Source organism: Bos indicus, chromosome 2 (genome assembly GCF_029378745.1).
Source record: "Bos indicus isolate NIAB-ARS_2022 breed Sahiwal x Tharparkar chromosome 2, NIAB-ARS_B.indTharparkar_mat_pri_1.0, whole genome shotgun sequence".
NCBI classification, from domain to species: Eukaryota; Metazoa; Chordata; class Mammalia; order Artiodactyla; family Bovidae; genus Bos; species Bos indicus.
In genome coordinates, this window is record NC_091761.1 from 102,731,153 (window position 1) to 102,751,036 (window position 19,884).

The following is a 19,884-nucleotide window of genomic DNA, read 5'->3' on the forward strand; positions in this document are numbered from 1 at the left end:
GAATAGAGTAAGGATCAATTTATAGTTAAGTACAATAGGACCGAATGAATACTGACCTAAAATTTTCATAATATTCCGAATTCACTCAACTTCTAATTCATCTATTGGAAAAAAATGTGTTGTGTTTTTTTTTTCCTATGGTGGGCTAACCATGAGCAAATCAAACTACATGTTAGTTTTCTCATCTATAAAACAAGGAAATTAAACTGCTGATTTCTAGGTTCTCTTCCAGGTCTACAGATAGGGCACACTTACAAGGCTGATGCCTGGAGCAAGGAGATTAAGAGTTTTCAAAGAATAAGGGTAACCAGCCTATCTGGTAGCATATACTGTTGTTCAGTTGCTCAGTCATGTCCAACTCTTTGCGACCCCATGGACTGACTGCAGCATGCCAGGCTTCTCTGTCCATCACTGTCGCCTGGAGTTTGCACGTACTAAAGAAACAGAGGAAAACAACAGAATGGGAGAGACTAGAGATCTCTTCAAGAAAATTAGAGATACGAAGGGAACATTTCTTGCAAAGATGGGCTCGATAAAGGACAGAAATGGTATGGACCTAACAGAAGCAGAAGATACTAAGAAGAGGTGGCAAGAGTACACAGAAGAACTGTACAAAAAAGATCTTCACGACCCAGATAATCATGATGGTGTGATCACTGACCTAGAGCCAGACATTCTGGAATGTGAAGTCAAGTGGGCCTTAGAAAGCATCACTACGAACAAAGCTAGTGGAGGTGATGGAATTCCAGTTGAGCTATTTCAAATCCTGAAAGATGATGCTGTGAAAGTGCTGTACTCAATATGCCAGCAAATTTGGAAAACTCAGCAGTGGCCACAGGACTGGAAAAGGTCAGTTTTCATTCCAATCCCAAAGAAAGGCAATGCCAAAAAATGCTCAAACTACTGCACAATTGCACTCATCTAACACACTAGTTAAGTAATGCTCAAAATTCTCCAAGCCAGACTTCAGCAATATGTGAACCGTGAACTTCCTGATGTTCAAGCTGGTTTTAGAAAAGGCAGAAGAACCAGAGATCAAATTGCCAACACCCGCTGGATCATTGAAAAAGCAAGAGAGTTCCAGAAAAACATCAATTTCTGCTTTACTGACTATGCCAAAGCCTTTGACTGTGTGGATCACAATAAACTGTGGAAAATTCTGAAAGAGATGGGAATACCAGACCACCTGATCTGCCTTTTGAGAAATCTATATGCAGGTCAGGAAGCAACAGTTAGAACTGGACATGGAACAACAGACTGGTTCCAAATATACGTCAAGGCTGTATATTGTCACCCTGTTTACTTAACTTCTATGCAGAGTACATCATGAGAAACGCTGGACTGGAAGAAACACAAGCTGGAATCACGATTGCCGGGAGAAATATCAATAACCTCAGATATGCAGATGACACCACCCTTATGGCAGAAGGTGAAGAGGAACTAAAAAGCCTCTTGATGAAAGTGAAAGTGGAGAGTGAAAAAGTTGGCTGAAAGCTCAACATTCAGAAAACGAAGATCATGGCATCCGGTCCCATCACTTCATGGGAAATAGATGGGGAAACAGTGGTAACAGTGTCAGACTTTATTTTTCTGGGCTCCAAAATCACTGCAGATGGTGATTGCAGCCATGAAATTAAAAGACGCTTACTCCTTGGAAGGAAAGTTATGACCAACCTAGATAGCATATTCAAAAGCAGAGACATTACTTTGCCAACAAAGGTTCATCTAGTCAAGGCTATGGTTTTTCGTGTGGTCATGTATGGATGTGAGAGCTGGACTGTGAAGAAGGCTGAGCACTGAAGAATTGATGCTTTTGAACTGTGGTGTTGGAGAAGACTCTTGAGAGTCCCTTGGACTGCAAGGAGATCCAACCAGTCCATTCTGAAGGAGATCAGCCCTGGGATTTCTTTGGAAGGAATGATGCTAAAGCTGAAACTCCAGTACTTTGGCCACCTCATGAGAAGAGTTGACTTATTGGAAAAGATTCTGATGCTGGGAGGGATTGGGGGCAGAAGGAGAAGCGGACGACAGAGGATGAGATGGCTGGATGGCATCACTGACTCGATGGATGTGGGTCTGGGTGAACTCCGGGAGTTGGTAATGGACAGGCAGGCCTGGCGTGCTGCGATTCATGGGGTCGCAAAGAGTTGGACACGACTGAGCGACTGAACTGAACTGAACTGAATGCCACTGTGGTGATGATGCCACCCAACTATCTTATCCTCTGTTGCCCCCTTCTCGTCTTGTCCTCAATCTTTCTCAGCATCAGGATCTTTTCCAATGAGTTGGCTCTTTGCATCAGATGGCCAAAGTATTGCAGCTTCAGCATCAGTCTTTTCAATGAATATTCAGGGTTGATTTCCTTTCAGTTTTAGTTTGCTCAGTCATGTCTGACTCTTAGTGACTCCATGGACTGCAGACTGCAGACTGACTGGTTTGTTCTCCATGTTGTCTAAAAGACTCTCAGAGTCTTCTCCAGCTCCATACTTCAAAAGCATCAATTCTTCGGTGCTCAGCCTTCTTTATGGTCCAACATTCACATCTGTACATGACTACTGGAAAAACTATAGCTTTAACTAGATGGACCTTTGTTGGTAAAGTGATGTCTCTGCTTTTTAATACACTGTCTAGTTTTGTCATAGCTTTTCTTCCAAGGAGCAAGTGTCTTTTAATTTCATGGCTGCAGTCACCATTTGCAGTGATTCTGGAGCCCAAGAAACGAACACCTCAAATTAGAAACATCTTCAGTTACCTCCTTATCTTAAACAATCAGGTCAATCACTGAGTATCTGCTGCCTCTACTGGACAAGAAGCCTTCTCTGAACGGTTCTAGATGTGTTTACCCTTTTCTCTCATTTTCCCTAAAGATACACTGAGTCCATCACAACTCTCTTTAAAGCCTCTCATCTTCACTTCACACACCCATCCCCAACACCACTTGTAGTTTCAATCCTCTCTACTTCACAAGGACACACAACAACAGCCTCCTCACCAGTCTTCAGTCCCAGCCTGCCCTCGCTATCCCCCAGAGTCCCATTCCACTGAGAGAGACACTGAGGGTGCCTCACTAACTGGGGAATAGTCTCCACTCCTCCACAGAGAACTCAAGGTCTTTCCCAATCTGATCCCAACCCAGGTCTTTACTTCCAGTTCCTCTTTAATACACCTCATGCTCCTCTCACACTAAATTCTAGTTTCTCAAATTTCTAAGGTCCTTTATATCTCCTTGTCTCTGAGCAGCTGTTCCTGAGATCTGGGCTTCTATTTCTGCTTTGTGTACCTGATTGCAGTGGCCAATGAAAATCCATTCCTCACTCCTTCTAGACTCTAATAGAGTCCTAATGCTGTTCATATCTTCAAGGATTGACCCTATCTTCAACCACAATGTATGTCAAAAGCAATTATGTGACCAGTTCTGACCAATAAGATGTAAGAGGAAGTCCATTGGAAGGCTTCTGGGAAAGGTTTTAGTCCTAATACTGGACACTGTTGTATCTGGAATTGTGGCAATCATCCTACAATCACCAGCAGGGAGATTAGTGAGGACACAACCACCACACTGAAGACAGGGAAGCAGAAGAACAGAAAGAGTTTAGATCTTTGGTGCAGCCTTGTAATTGCTAAGCCAAATTATAACAAGAACTGTCATATATTGAGATTATATAAAAGAATATACTCTTTAAGTATTTGAATGAATGTTTTCTGTTATTTGCAAATAAAAGTCAATATAACACAGTATTAGATATCTTGCTAAAACTTGTACCTTCAAAGGCTTACTTAGACATCATGTTACCTTCTCTTCTGATCCCTCCTAAAATCAGCTTCTTTCTTTAAGACTCTACTATACATTTGTATGGCATCTATTACAAATACACTGCAGTGTGTAATAATTTTTTTTACATCCATATTCCCAACTAAACTACAGGCTCCTAAGAAATAGGCATTTTTTCCACAAGGCAGCAAATGGCACCCACATCTACTCCATTGGTAAAGTAAAAAGTGGATGTGTTAGTAGCTCAGTGGTGTTTGACTCTCTGCGATCCTATGGACTGTAACCTGCAGGCTCCTCAGTCCATGGAATTCTCCAGGCAAGAATACTGGAGTGTGTTGCCATTTCCTACTCCAGGGCATCTTCCTGACCTAGGGATCAAACCTAGGTCTCCCACACTGCAGGTAGTACCATCTGAGAAAACAGTGAAGCCTAAGTCATATTAATTCTACTCTTTCTCCATACTTCGTCTATAATCTATCCAAAAGTTCTGTTGGCACTAACTCAAAAATACATACCAATCTCATAACTTTTCACAATTTCCATTGCTGTTAGTTCAGGTCATCATGGTCTCTCTCTCTTCTTTACCAAGAAACAGTCCAAGTAATTTCCCTGCTGCCACTCTTGCTGCCACTCCATCTTTTGATTAAAAGCTGCCAGAGTGAACTTGCTAAAGTGTAAATCAGATTATACCATTCCTTGCTTTAAATTCTTTCAGTGGTTTCCCCATTACTCTTAGACATGCCCTATGTCAAAGCCTTTGACTGTGTGGATCACAATAAACTGTGGAAAACTCTGAAAGAGATGGGAATACCAGACCACCTGACCTGCCTCTTGAGAAATCTGTATGCAGGTCAGGAAGTAACAGTTAGAACTGGACATGGAACAATAGACTGGTTCCAAATAGGAAAAGGAGTACATCAAGGCTGTATATTGTCACCCTGCTTATTTAACTTCTATGCAGAGTACATCATGAGAAACACTGGGCTGGAGGAAGCACAAGCTGGAATCAAGATTGCTGGGAGAAATATCAATAACCTCAGATATGCAGATGACACCACCCTTATGGCAGAAAGTGAAGAACTAAAGAGCCTCTTGATGAAATTGAAAGAGAAGAGTGAAAAAGTTGGTTTAAAGCTCAACATTCAGAAAACTAAGATCATGGCATCTGGTCCCATCACTTCATGGCAAATAGATGGGGAAACAGTGGAAAGAATGACAGATTTTATTTTTGGGGGCTCCAAAATCACTGCACATGGTGATTGCAGCCATGAAATTAAAAGACGCTTACTCCTTGGAAGGAAAGTTATGACCAAACTAGACAGCATATTAAAAAGCAAAGACATTACTTTGCCAACAAAGGTCCATCTAGTCAAGGCTATGGTTTTTCCTGTGGTCATGTATGGATGTGAGAGTTGGACTCTAAAGAAAGCTGAGAACTGAAGCATTGATGCTTTTGAACTGTGGTGTTGGAGAAAACTCTTGAGAGTCCCTTGGACTGCAAGGAGATCCAACCAGTCCATCCTGAAGCAGATCAGTCCTGGGTGTTCATTGGAAGGACTGATGTTGAAGCTGAAACTCCAATACTTTGGTCACCTGATGTAAAGAGCTGACTCATCTGAAAAGACCCTGATGCTGCGAAAGATTGAAGGCAGGAGGAGAAGGGGACGACAGAGGATGAGATGGCTGGATGGCATCACTGACTCGACGGACATGGATTTGGGTAGACTCTGGGAGTTGGTGATGGACAGGGAGGCCTGGCGTGCTGTGATTCATGGGGTCACAAAGAGTCGGACATGACTGAGTGACTGAACTAAACTGAACAGAACTGAGTCACCAGCAACAATGACTTTCTCTCTAACCTTCAAACACACCAAGGTCACCCACTGAGGGACCTACACACTTGCTGTTCCCTCTACTAGGACACTTGTCCTCCAGATATTCACCTAGGTGCTCCCTTGACATCAATCAGATTTCAGACCAAATATCAGTTCTTTAAAGGCTCTCCTTGATGACCCAGGTAAAATGGTACCTTTCTTGAAGCCCACAACCTCCAGTCTATTACACTCTATAAAGTCTTCATCAAAGAACTCATTTGTAAGTTTCCAAAATTATTTTATTTATATTAGTTTATATATCCACAGTCTGTATCTTTCCTAGCTCTCATTAGAAAGTATACTTCTTGAGAATAAGAGTTCTATCAGTCATATTTATTGCTATATGAATGCTACCTAAAATATGGAGGGGGGAAAACAACAATAAGTATTTGTTGATTTATTCTGATTATGTCTTTGAAATCACAACAGCTACTACATAGAAAGTGCTCAACTGGTGAATCAAAGCAGTTCACTAACTAGAAATTTTGCCATTTTATTCATTTTATAATTGAATTCAATAAAACACATAAATGTCCCAAGGCTACATCCATACTCACTACTGAGCAATGGCTGGTTGAAGAGGATTCCTTCTTCTCCGGTAGCAGCAACAGTGATTTCATATTTTCACTGTCTGCATAATCCACAGGCCGCAGACCAAATATGTTGCTGGTAAAATAAGTACAGATGGGTTTAAGTAAATAAAATGTGTGATCTGATTTTTCACTAAATGAATACACTAGTGGAACCATTTTTTCAACTTCCCTAATAAGACACAATTTTTTGAAAATAAATGACTCAAGAATTCACATCAGGCATAAGAATCAAGTACTACAAGCTGCTGAAAAATAGAAAAAAATATGTGAAAATAGAAAAAGAGATGTGAAATTTCAATTTAACACCAGACCATTACAGGGACTATTCTTAACTGAATATATTGTTACTTAAACATGATTTTTTTTCACAACTCCATATTGGTATTCAAATTCATATTTTAAAATATAGCTTCATAATCATTAATCACTATGGGCTGATTACATACTTTCAAATACAAATAAAAATCACTTACTGTAGCTGTTACAGGCTCTATAGTCTATATAAACAAATACAGAAATTAGATAAATTCACAAGATGGGTATTTAGATTCACTAGAAGGAAAAGTATGTCACATGACAATTTAATAAAGTGGTAAAAAGGGCATTTTAAAATTAATTTTTAATATGTATGTACACTACAATCTACAATAATTATAGCCATCACAGAATAAACTGATGGGAGTTCAGAGAGCGATCCAGACTTCCCTGCTGCACCAATTCTAGAGTCACAGAACATCACAAGGGAAGAGACCTCAAACACATGGTATGGCTGTTACTTCACTGAGAGAAAGCTTCCACTGACTTGACAAAGGTCTCACTTTCCTTCTATTCATTCTAACAATATTCCATATCGCCCATGATTAGTCTTTCAATCATAAGGACACTGTTGAAATGACAGCACTTTGTCTAATAGTCCACTTCTTTACATACAGTTTCAAAATGATTTTAATGCATTATATCATGGCCGAAAAGTTTTTACACTGAACTTGTCTTTTGAAATCTTCTCTGGTTTTTAGATTACAGGATATCCATACAACAGTCATTATTGTTCATGTAAAAAAAAATGCAATGTGTTAAACAGGATATAAAATTATAAACTTGGTATAATACGAGCTTTCAAATTTGTATCAAATGTGTAGGAAAAGATCTAGATGGGAACAGGGAAACATTAAGAGGGAAAGAAAGGAAGAAGGTGTCAAATCTGAGAGCACTGGGTGAGAGATAGGAGCACCTACTGGGTTTAGAGTCAAGGTCATTAATGACCTTAGAGAAAGCTGTTATGATGGCAGAGTGGGAAAAGAAATGAACCACAGCAAATGTTTCTCTAATGACTGCTATTCACGACTGTCAGGTTCAGTCACTCTTTCTCCTTGGGCAAGTGCTACATAAACTCTGATCAACGTGTATTCTCAGATTCCCTTACATGCCCAAGTCCTACAGCATGTGTCTTTCTTCTGAAAAGTTTTTCTCAAACCAAAGTATAATACAGTTACTTGTATTTCAACTTTCTGATTAAAAAAAAAAAAAAAAAAAAGACACCAGTTACTACACTGGAAATTGGGTCCTCCCAAATTATTATATATTTAAAGCAGGAGCGGGGGCTTCCCTTGTGGCTCAGCTGGTAAAGAATCTGCCTGCAAGGAGGGAGACCTAGGTTCGTTCCCTGGGTTGGGAAGATCCCCTGGAGAAGCAAAAGGCTACCCACTCCAGTATTCTGGCCTAGAGAATTTCATGGACTGTATAGTCCATGGGGTTGCAAAGAGTTGGACACGACTGAGTGACTTTCACTTTCACTCTCAAAGCAGGTAAGGTCATTTTCTTTCAAAAGGGAGCTGATCTCATCCACTACACTTGACATTTCTCAATTTTATTATCTGTTATGGCCATGTACCAAATACACAATCTCCTCACATACCAACGTTGTAAGTATGACAAAAAGGAATCAATATGCTAGGTCTTATATCCCCAGATGCAAAAATAAACAAAGTCACACTATATGCATTAAAAAAAAAAAAAAAAATCAATCAGTGCACACATAAGGACTTTTTATCAAAGACAAATGTAGATTTCTCCAAGGAAATGAAATTTAAGAGCCCAATCAAGTGTACTTTAATGCACAGTAACTACAGCATAATTATTTACACAAATACAAACTAAAGAGAAGCATGACAATATTTAAAAATGTTAAATGAAAGTACTTTCCAAAGAACCAAATCAGCTTAAAAAGGCTTTAAATCAAAAATAAACAATGGTCTCTGAACAAGGAAGATGCTTTTACGATGTTAAAAAAACTGCTTCATAAAATGACTAGCAAGATTCTAGCCATTTAGAGTCCTTACTACACAAAGCTTACTACCTCAATATGGTTTTTAAACATGTGATTTCTCTACCTGGATTATGGATGGCTTCTGCTTACACACAATTTGCTAAACGCTTAGCCTTCCTGCATTGCTAATGAACTGGAGAATGGCACATTAAAAATGCTACTGAAATAATCAGTTAACCCTTAGTCCTGCATCATGGGAGATGCAGTCTATTAAATCCTGTCATGATACTGCTTTGCCATGGACCACTGAAATTTGGAATTAGACACAAGTTTTCATGTGACACCTTAAAAAACCATAGCAAGAGAAGACAGAGCATATGTAAGATTTCTCCTTTATTATGTGGGCACAAAAAAGGCATAAAACTTTTTCCCCATAACGATATATTTGAATGAATACTGTGCTTACATATTTATGTCAAAAATCAGTTTAAAATATAATTAGATTATCTTCTTTAAAAAAAAAAAATAGGTAATACATAGAGGAAAAGCCACAAGGGACTTTTGATGTGATCAATTATTAACTGAAGACATGATAAATCAATTATTCCCCATCACTATATAAGGAAGAAGTGTTTTGTTTGCTTTAGATTTACTGCAATATCATGGAGCAGAATAAGTATCAATAATTTGCTATTAGAATGGGTTACCAAGGGAGCTTATAGAACGATTTTTTTCCTAAATGTTCTTAAATATAGCACGTTATTTTCTGACATACTTTAATCTAAAACCTTAACCTTAAAACAGATTATTTTGGAGGGATACACAATACTTAGAAAACATTGTCTTTGCCTGTAATCCTACTGAGGACAAATACTCTTTCAATAGATAAGTATAAAACTAAAAAGTATTAATCAAGGCACAAATAATGAGGTGAAATGTGAGATGGATTTTACAGGAGGTTAAAAAAAAACACACAGTAGCAAATAAAATGAACTCAAACTCAGGACTAGAAACTAGAATTTGGAAGATGAATGTGAAGGGCTTGTTGGGGGAATAAGCAATGTGATTATTGAAATGGATGGAATTAATGGAAGAAAGCTTTCTATCAGGGCTGAAGAACCTAATTACTATATGCTCATGTGTCTGAGCCAAATAGAACATGGAAAATTGAAAACTGTATGCAGGTCAAGAAGCAATCAGTCAGTTCAGTTCAGTCACTCAGTCGTGCCTGACTCTTTGCAACCCCATGAATTGCAGCACGCCAGGCCTCCCTGTCCATCACCAACTCCCGGAGTTCACCCAGACCCACATCCATCGAGTCAGTGATGCCATCCAGCCATCTCATCCCCTGTCGTCCCCTTCTCCTCTTGCCCCCAGTCCCTCCCAGCATCAGAGTCTTTTCCAATGAGTCAATTCTTCGAATGAGGTGGCCAAAGAACTGGAGTTTCAGCTTTAGCATCATTCCTTCCAAAGAAATCCCAGGGCTGATCTCCTTCAGAAAGGACTGGTTGGATCTCCTTGCAGTCCAAGGGACTCTCAAGAGTCTTCTCCAACACCACAATAGTTAGAACCAAATGTGAAACAATGGGCTGGGTCCAAATAGGGAAAGGAGTACGTCAAGGCTGTACACCGTCACTCTGCTTACTTAACTTATATGCAAAGTACATCATGCGAAATGCCGGGGTGGATGAAGAACAAGGTGGAATCAAGGTTGTTAGGAGAAATGTCAGTAACCTCAGATATGCAGATGACACCACCCTAATGGCAGAAGTGAAGAGGAACTAAAGAGCCTCATGATGAAGGTAAAAGAGGAGAGTGAAATAGCTGGCTTAAAACTCAACATTCAAAAAACAAAGATCATGGCATCTGGTCCCATCACTTCACAGCAAACAAATGGGAAAATAATGGAAACAGTGGCAGACTTTATTTTCTTGGGTGCCAAAATCACTGCAAAAGATGATTGCAGACATGAAATTAAAAGATGCTTGTTCCTTGGGAGAAAAGCTATCACCAACCTAGACAGTGTATTAAAAAGCAAAGACGTCACTTTGCTGACAAAGGTCTGTACAGTTAAAGCTATGGTTTTTCCAGTAGTCATGTCCAGACATGAGAGATGGACCATAAAGAAGACAGAGCTCCAAAGAATTGATGTTTTCGAACTGTGGTGCTAGAGAAGACTCTTGAGAATCCCTTGGAGAAGACTCTTGAGAATCCCTTGGATTGCAAGTTCATACAAGTCAATCCTAAAGGAAGTCAACCCTGAATTCATTGCAAGGACTGATGCTGAAGCTCAGCTCCAACACTTTGGCCACCTGATGCAAAGAGCCAACTCACTGGAAAAGACCCTGATGCTGGGAAAGACTGAAGGCAAGAGGAAAAGGGGGTAACAGAGGATGATACGGACATGAGTTTAAGCAAACTCCAGGAGATGGTGAAGGACAGGGAAACCTGGAGTGCTACAGTCCATGGGGTTGCAAAGAGTCGTATATGACTGAGCAAATGAATGCCACAAATAAGGCATAAAGCAATAGTCATTAGAGACAAAGACAGTATGTAGCTGTGAAAACAGAAAAACATATATGTCTACTGGCTAAACTATGGGTCAATGCAACACCAATATAATTAAAACTATTTTCAGAATATAGGAAAACCTCAACATCTTCAGTGCAGAATTTACACGTAGTGCATGACAGTATATTAACAACTTTCATATGCACCATTTTTGACAGTTCAGTTCTCTTATGACCTATCAAAGAAATCTCTTTATGATTCAGTGAATGGCAAATGACTACATATAGATAACATACTTTATCAATACTAAATCATAAAAACTGATAAGTAAAACATTTTATATAGTCACTAACTAGGGAAGTATCTTTCTGATTCCAATTTTTTTTCTGTTTCTTCACAACACATTATATTAGCAAATTTTACCACTTTTTTCCCTCTGATATATTCCTGCTGTATTTTTTTAGTGCTGATTTTAAATAATTTTAAATGTATTTCACATAAAAGTTTTGAAGGTATGACTGAAGATTTTAAATTTCTTTTCAAAAATTTAGTTTAAAATCTTGACAGACAATCTAAGTGTCCATAAACTATTGCTTTTTTACTACATAAAAATTAATAAGAAATGTTGGAGGGTCATTGTTACTGACCTGTAACTGACCAAGGTTAATAGATTCAACATAAAAATGCATATATGTAGTAATATACATAATGTATATATATCACAACTAGTAATAATCATTTATTTATTTAACACACATAGACTGAGAATATGTGCATGCAGCCTGCCCGCCACTGCCACAGGTTCCATATCCATGGATTCAACTAACAGTGAGTGGATCAAAAATACTAAAAAAGAAAAAAAAAATTTCTTTTTAGGAAGTTCCAGAAACAAAACAAATTTGTCATGTACTAGCAACTATTTACATAGCATTACACTGTATTAAGTATTATAAGTAATCTAGAGATGATTTAAAGTATATTGAAGACAGTGCATGGTGGCACTAGTGGTAAAGAATCTAACTGCCAATGCAGGAGATGTAGAAGACCTGGGTTCGATCCCTGGAGTAGGAAATGGCAACCCAATCCAGTATTTCTGCCAGGATGATCCCATGGACAGAGGAGCCCTTAGTGGGCTACAAGCTATGGGGTCACAAAGAGCTGGACACGACTAAAGCAACTTGACATGCACAGGCACGCACATGCGTAAGTTATATGCAAATACCATGCCACTTTATTTAAGAGACCTGAGTACCAGATTTCGGTATCCATGGGGGGACTGGTTCCAAGTCCTTTGTGGACACCAAGAGGCAATTCTGTACACCTAGGGGAAAAGCTACAAACGTCATTTTGTAATAAGTTTGGCAAACATGCACTCAAGTACTTCTAAGTTCTCTTAGTCACTAAAGAACCAATGAGATAAAAGGGCCTCACAGAGCTGAGTGGGGCAAAGGCCAAGGAAAGAAAACAGGAAGAACTTTAAAGCCTGGTAAAGCTGCTTAGACATCAAGGGAGAAACAATAAAAGGAGATACAGAAGTAGAATAAGAATCTCCCAGGAGAGAGAAAAGCTTGTGTGAAGGCCTTGACATAAGCTAGTGTGGAAAATGAGAAACACCAAAAAGTACAAAGAGAAGAGCGAGAAAGAAGAAAAGAAGAGGGAGAAAGACAGAGAAGACAAAGAATGCAGTGTTCTGGAAATGTAAATTGTGGCCTGAAACGAAAAGGAAGGAGCTGAAGAGGTGGACTGTCTCCTAAGGACCCTGATCAGCTCCCTGAACGGCTATCAGCAGGGGGGAGGCATCAACAGAGCAGGCCAGCTGAGAGCTGGGGTTACACAACCAGACAGCCTGAATTTAGAAGGCATCTGTCTATAATGCGGGAGACCCAGGTTTGATCCCTGGGCTGGGAAGATCCCCTGGAGAAGGAAATGGCAATCCACTCCAGGACTATTGCTTGGAAAATCCCATGGACAGAGGAGCCTGGCGGGCTATAGTCTATGGAGTCACAAAGAGTTGGACACAACTTAGTGACTAAGCACACACGCACAGGATACAATACAAGGATAAAAAAAAATGAAAGGTACAATCCTCACTTGGATTCTTTTTCATCACTAAGGCTAATAAAAAGAAAGTACTTATTGGAGTGTGTTGTAACACTTCAGCCTTCTTTTCAGGTGTTTAACATTTCAGTTTTACCCCAAAGGCAGAGATCAGAATACAGTTTAGGCCTTCAATGTCCTCCCCCTCATGAATGACAGAATAATTAATACGGACCTACTGTATAACACAGGGAACTCTTCTCAATGGGAAAAGAATCTAAAAAGAAGTGGTTATATGTATACGTTTTGAGCAAACTCTGAAATTTAGTGAAGGGCAGAGGAGCCTGGTGGGCTACACTTCATGGGGTAGCAAAGAGTCAGACATGACTTAGTGACTGAACAACAAGAAATACGTATGTGTTCATCTGATTTACTTTGTTGTACAGCAGAAACTAACACAACATTTTATATCAACTATATACCAATAAAAACTTAAAAAAAAAAAAAAAATGATGAATAGACACACACCTACAGCTGTCCCCGAGATGAACTTGACCACTAGTACAAGGGGAGAAGGAGAGAGGGGCTAATTTAAACTTGCACTTGCACATATAAATCAGTCTATCCCAAATAACACATGAAACAGCATTTTTACTAATACTAAACCTGTAACATATTACAGATACCAAGACGGTCCACGATGAAATCCTTTATGAACAACTATGAAACTGCAACACATAGATTTTAATTTTTCAAGTCACTTAATCTGTGGTGAAACAAGAAGCAGCAGAGAAATTCAAAAGAGCAACATGATTCTTAACAGCTATAAAATATAAATTATCTGTTACAGAAGATGAATATTTGAAAAATTAACAACAGTAGTGGAATAATAAGTTCAATGTATATACTATATTCTAACTAAGAATTCTACATCCTTGGAAAGAAAACTCTGTTAATAGCAGACCAAGTATCAAATCCTGAACTCTATATTTCTCTTAAAAAAAAAAACAAAAAAAACCAGCTTATGATATGCTCCAAATACCCGTATACTTCTGATGTGACTGGAATAGTTCTAAGTTCAGTCTGAGACACATACAAAGCCACGGGAAAGGATAACCTGCTGCTGCTGCTAAGTCCCTTCAGTTGTGTCCGACTCTGTGCAACCCCATAGACGGCAGCCGACCAGGCTCCCGCATCCCTGGGATTCTCCAGGCAAGAACACTGGAATGGGTTGCCATTTCCTTCTCCAATGCATGAAAGTGAAAAGTGAAAGTGAAGTCGTGCCGGACTCTCAGCAACACCATGGACTGCAGCCCACCAGGCTCCTCCATCCATGGGATTTTCCAGGCAAGAGTACTGGAGTGGGTTGCCATTGCCTTCTCCTTAAGTATAGTCTATGAGGTTTGAAACAGTTACCAACATATTTCTGAACAACAAAGAAACACAGAAGATATGACATTTATTTTCATATATGAAGTTAAAAATAGAACGATTTTTCCCTCCTGGGTAACAGACTCTTATTTTAGCCCTCAAGGGGTAAATGTCTCATGCAAAACACAGTAAATTCAGAGCAAAGCTGATTAATCAGTTCAGTTCAGTTCAGTTGCTCAGTCGTGTCCAACTCTTTGCGACCCCATGAACCACAGCATGCCAGGCCTCCCTGTCCATCACCAACTCCCGGAGTACACCCAAACCCATGGCCATTGAGTCAGTGATGCCATCCAACCATCTCATCCTCTGTCATCCCTTCTCCTTCAGCCTTCAATCTTTCCCAGCATAAGTCAGCTCTCTGCATCAGGTGGCCAAAGTACTGGAATTTCAGCTTCAACATCAGTCTTTCCAATGAACACCCAGGACTGATCTTTAGGATGGACTGCATGGATCTCCTTGCAGTCCAAGGGACTCTCAAGAGTCTTCTCCAACACCACAGTTCAAAAGCATCAATTCTTCGGCACTCAACTTTCTTTGTAGTCCAACTCTCACACCCATACATGACTATTGGAAAAACTGTAGCCTTGACTAGACGGACCATTGTTGGCAAAGTAATATCTTTGCTTTGTAATATGCTATCTAGATTGGTCATAACTTTCCTTCCAAGGAGTAAGTGTCTTTTAATTTCATGGCTGCAGTCACCATCTGCTGTGATTTTGGAGCCCCCCCAAAAAAGTTTGTCATTGTTTCCATTGTCTCCCCATCTATTTGCCATGAAGTGTTGGGACCAGATGCCATGATCTTACTTTTCTGAATGTTGAATTTTAAGTCAAATTTTTCACTCTTCTCTTTCACTTTTATCAAGACGCTCTTTACTTCTTCTTCGCTTTCTCCCATAAGGGTGGTGTCATCTACATATCTGAGGTTATTGATATTTCTCCCAGCAATATGAATTCCAGGTTGTGCTTCTTCCAGCCCAGCGTTTCTCATGATGTACTCTGCATATAAGTTAAATAAGCAGGGTGACAATATACAACCTTGACGTACTCCTTTTCCTATTTGGAAAAGGTCTGTTGTTCCATGTCCAGTTCTAACTGTTGGTTCCTGACCTGCATACAGGTTTCTCAAGAGGCAGGTCAGGTAGTCTGGTATTCCCATCTCTTTCAGAATTTTCCACAGTTTATTGTGGTCCACACAGGCAAAGGCTTTGGCATAGTCAATAAAGCAGAAATAGATGTTTTTCTAGAACTCTCTTGCTTTTTCCATGATCCAGAGGATGTTGGCAATTTGATCTCTGGTTCCTCTGCCTTTTAAAAAACCAGCTTGAACATCTAGAAATTCACGGTTCACATATTGCTGAAGCCTGGCTTGGAGAATTTTGAGCATTACTTTACTAGCATGTGAGATAAGTGCAATTGTGTGTAGTTTGAACATTCTTTGGCATGGCCTTTCTTTGGGATTGGAATGAAAACTGACCTTTTCCAGTTCTGTGGCCACTGCTGGGGTTTCCAAATTTGCTGGCATAGTGAGTGCAGCACTTTCACAGCATCATCTTTTAGGATTTGAAAAGCAAATTAATACTATATTCAAATGCAAGAGGCATTTATAAAATGCCAGTTTGCACAGCAAAAGCTCAAAGCACATTAAGAAAGTATTCTAAGCAAAATGTGACTGTAAGAAAACAGTAAAGAAATAGAATATTAAAATTAAATAAAAATAAAATTTTAAGTAAGAAATATACATATATATATATATGGTCTCAGATTTAACTACAAAATAGGTAACTTTGTTTTATAGTTCACAGAGACAATTTCAGGATAAATTAAAAGGATAACAAAAAGTCCATCTTCTCTTTAGTACCTATATTCTACTGTTAATACATTAGAATTTCAGAGTGATAACTACTAGTAGTAACCAAATTGAGAGATATCTCCAAATATACAGTATGAAAGTGATCAAAATAAATAATGTTATGGCAGGTTGGGGACAAAGGACAGGGGATGGGAAACAGGAAGTAGGGTGGGAATTATTTCTGTTAGATACTCTATTCACATACCCAAGACCAGAGAAGGTGGAAAGCATCCTGATTATTTTTAAGAACTAAAAGTATCATTTTAACATCAAAATCTGAGGGTAAAAAATGGAAGTTAAAACAATAAATTATTCTAATTTATATCTATAGATGCAAAAGTTTTAAATAAATCCTAGGAAACTAATGTGAACTATTTGTGTAAAAATTAACACAATACACTAAGTTTATCCCAACAATACAACATGGAGTAATATTTTTAAATGTGTTAATAACATCAACAGGCAAAAAGTATAAGATCATCTCAAAATCACTTAATAAAATAAAATCCAGTCTTGTTTAAAAATGCTAAAATAACCGGAAGGAAGATCTTTTTTTTAAAATTGAAGTGTAGGTGACTTACAATGTGCTAGTTGCTGGTATATAGCAAAGTGATTCAGTTATACACACATCAATTCAGTTCAGTTGCTCAGTCGTGTCTGACTCTTTGTGAACCCATGAATCGCAGCACGCCACACCCCCCTGTCCATCACCAACTCCCAGAGTTCACCCAGACTCACGTCCATCGAGTCAGTGATGCCATCCAGCCATCTCATCCTCTGTCGTCCCCTTCTCCTGCCCCCAATCCCTCCCAGCATCAGAGTCTTTTCCAATGAGTCAACTCTTTGCATGAAGTGGCCAAAGTACTGGAGTTTCAGCTTTAGCATCATTCCTTCCAAAGAAATCCCAGGGCTGATCTCCTTCAGAATGGACAGCTTGGATCTCCTTGCAGTCCAAGGGACTCTCAAGAGTCTTCTCCAACACCACAGTTCAAAAGCATCAATTCTTCGGCACTCCGCCTTCTTCACAGTCCAACTCTCACATCCACACATGACCACTGGAAAAACCATAGCCTTGACTAGATGGACCTTTGTTGGCAAAGCAATGTCTCTGCTTTTGAATATGCTATCTAGGTTGGTCATAACTTTCCTTCCAAGGAGTAAGCGTCTTTTAATTTCACAGCTGCAGTCACCATCTGCAGTGATTTTGGAGCCCCAAAAAATAAAGTCTGACACTGTTTCCACTGTTTCCCCATCTATTTCCCATGAAGTGATGGGACCAGATGCCATGATCTTTGTTTTCTGAATGTTGAGCTTTAAACCAACTTTTTCATTCTCTACTTTCACTTTCATCACATACATTTATAAATATATACACATATATACACACACATATATATATATTCTTTTTCATATTATTTTATGCTATGGTTAATTACAGGATATTGATTACAGGAGTTCCCTGTGTTACACAATAGGACCTTGCTCTTTATTTTATATATAGTCGTTTGTATCTGCTAATCCCAAACTCCTAATTTATTCCTCTCTTACCCTCATTCTCCTTTGATAACTGTAAGTTTGTTTTCTATGTCTGTGAGCCTATTTCTGTTTTGTAAATAAGTTCATTTGTATTATATTTTAGATTCCATATGTAAGTGATATCATACGGTATTTGTCTTTTTCCTTCTGATTTACTCAGTATGATAATCTCTGCTGTGATTATCTCTGATATGATAATCTCTGCTGTGATTATCTCTGATATGATAATCTAAGATAATTAGCTCAGTATGATAGTACCAAATCAGACTGTTTATATTCTTTGCAGCCAAAGACGGAGAAGCTCTATACAGTCAGCAAAAACAATACCAGGAGCTGACTGTGGCATAGATCATACACACCTTATTGCCAAATTCAGACTTAAATTGAAGAAAGTAGGGAAAACCACTAGACCATTCAGGTATAAACTAAATCAAATCCCTTACAATTATACAGTGGAGTGAGAAATAGATTCAAGGGATTAGATCTCATAGACAGAGTGCCTGAAGAACTATGGACAGAGGTTCCTGACATTGTACAGGAGGCAGGAATCAACACTATCCCCAAGGAAAAGAAATGCAAAAAGGCCAAATGGTTGTCTGAGGAGGTCTTACAAATAGTTGTGAATAGAAGAGAAGCTAAAGGCAAAGGAGAAAAGGAAACATACACACATTTGAATGCAGAGTTCCAAAGAAGAGCAAGGAGAGATAAGAAAGCCTTCCTCAGTGATAAATGCAAAGAAATAGAGGAAAATAACAGAATGGGAAAGACTAGAGATCTCTTCAAGAAAATCAGATACCAAGGGAACATTTCATGCAAAGATGGGCACAATAAAGAAAAGAAATGGTATGGACCTAACAGAAGCAGAAGAGGTGGCAAGAATACATAGAAGAACTATACAAAAAAGATCTTCACGACCCAGATAATCACGATGGTATGATCACTCACCTAGAGCCAGACATCCTGGAATGTGAAGTCAAGTAGGCCTTAGGAAGCATCATTACGAACAAAGCTAGTGGAGGTGATGGAATTCCAGTTGAGCTATTTCAAATCCTAAAAGATGATGCTGTGAAAGTGCTGCACTCAATATGCCAGCAAATTTGGAAACCCCAGCAGTAGCCACACGACTGGAAAAGGTCAGCTTTCATTCCAATCTCAAATAAAAGCAATGCCAAAGAATCCTCAAGCTACCGCACAACTGCATTCATCTCACATGCTAACAAAGTAATGCTCAAAATTCTCCAAGCCAGGCTTCAACAGTACATGAACCATGAACTTCCACGTGTTCAAGCTGGATTTAGAAAAGGCAGAGGAATCAGAGATCAAATTGCCAACATCCGCTGGATCATGGAAAAAGCAAGAGAGTTCCAGAAACACATCTACTTATGCTTTATTGACTATGCCAAAGCCTTTGACTGTGAGGATCATGACAAATCATGGAAAATTCTTCAGGAGATGGAAATATCAGACCACCTGACCTGCCTCTTGAGAAGGAAGCAACAATTAGAACTGGACATGGAACAACAGACTGGTTCCAAACAGGGAAAGGAGTACATCAAGGCTGTATATTGTCAACCTGCTTATTTAACTTACATGCAGAGCACGTCATGAGAAACGCTGGGCTGGATGAAGCACAAGCTAGAATCAAGATTGCCAGGAGAAAGATCAATAACCTCAGATATGCAGATTACACCACCCTTATTGCAGAAAGCCAAGAAGAACTAAAGAGCCTCTTGATAAAAGTGAAAGAGAGAAGAGTGAAAAATTTGGCTTAAAACTCAACATTCAGAAAACTAAGATCATGGCATCTGGTCCCAAAATTTCATGGGCGAATAGATGGGGAAACAATGGAAACAATGACAGACTTTATTTTGGGGGGCTCCAAAATCACTGCAGATGGTGACTGTAACCATGAAATTAAAAGACACTTGATCCTTGGAAGAAAACTTATGACCAACCTAAACAGCATATTAAAAAGCAGAGACATTACTTTGTCAACAAATATCTGTCTAGTCA

General features: G+C 39.1%; 1 protein-coding gene across 1 annotated transcript in view; it reads right to left on the reverse strand.

The window, feature by feature from the left end:
• The window catches only part of BARD1 (BRCA1 associated RING domain 1), a 92,682-nt gene that overhangs the window by 18,929 nt on the left and 53,869 nt on the right, over window positions 1-19,884 (reverse strand). The window contains exon 7 of the mRNA XM_070771756.1: window positions 6,204-6,312. Coding sequence (XP_070627857.1) covers window positions 6,204-6,312 — 109 coding nt within the window. The remainder of the gene's footprint in view (window positions 1-6,203; window positions 6,313-19,884) is intronic.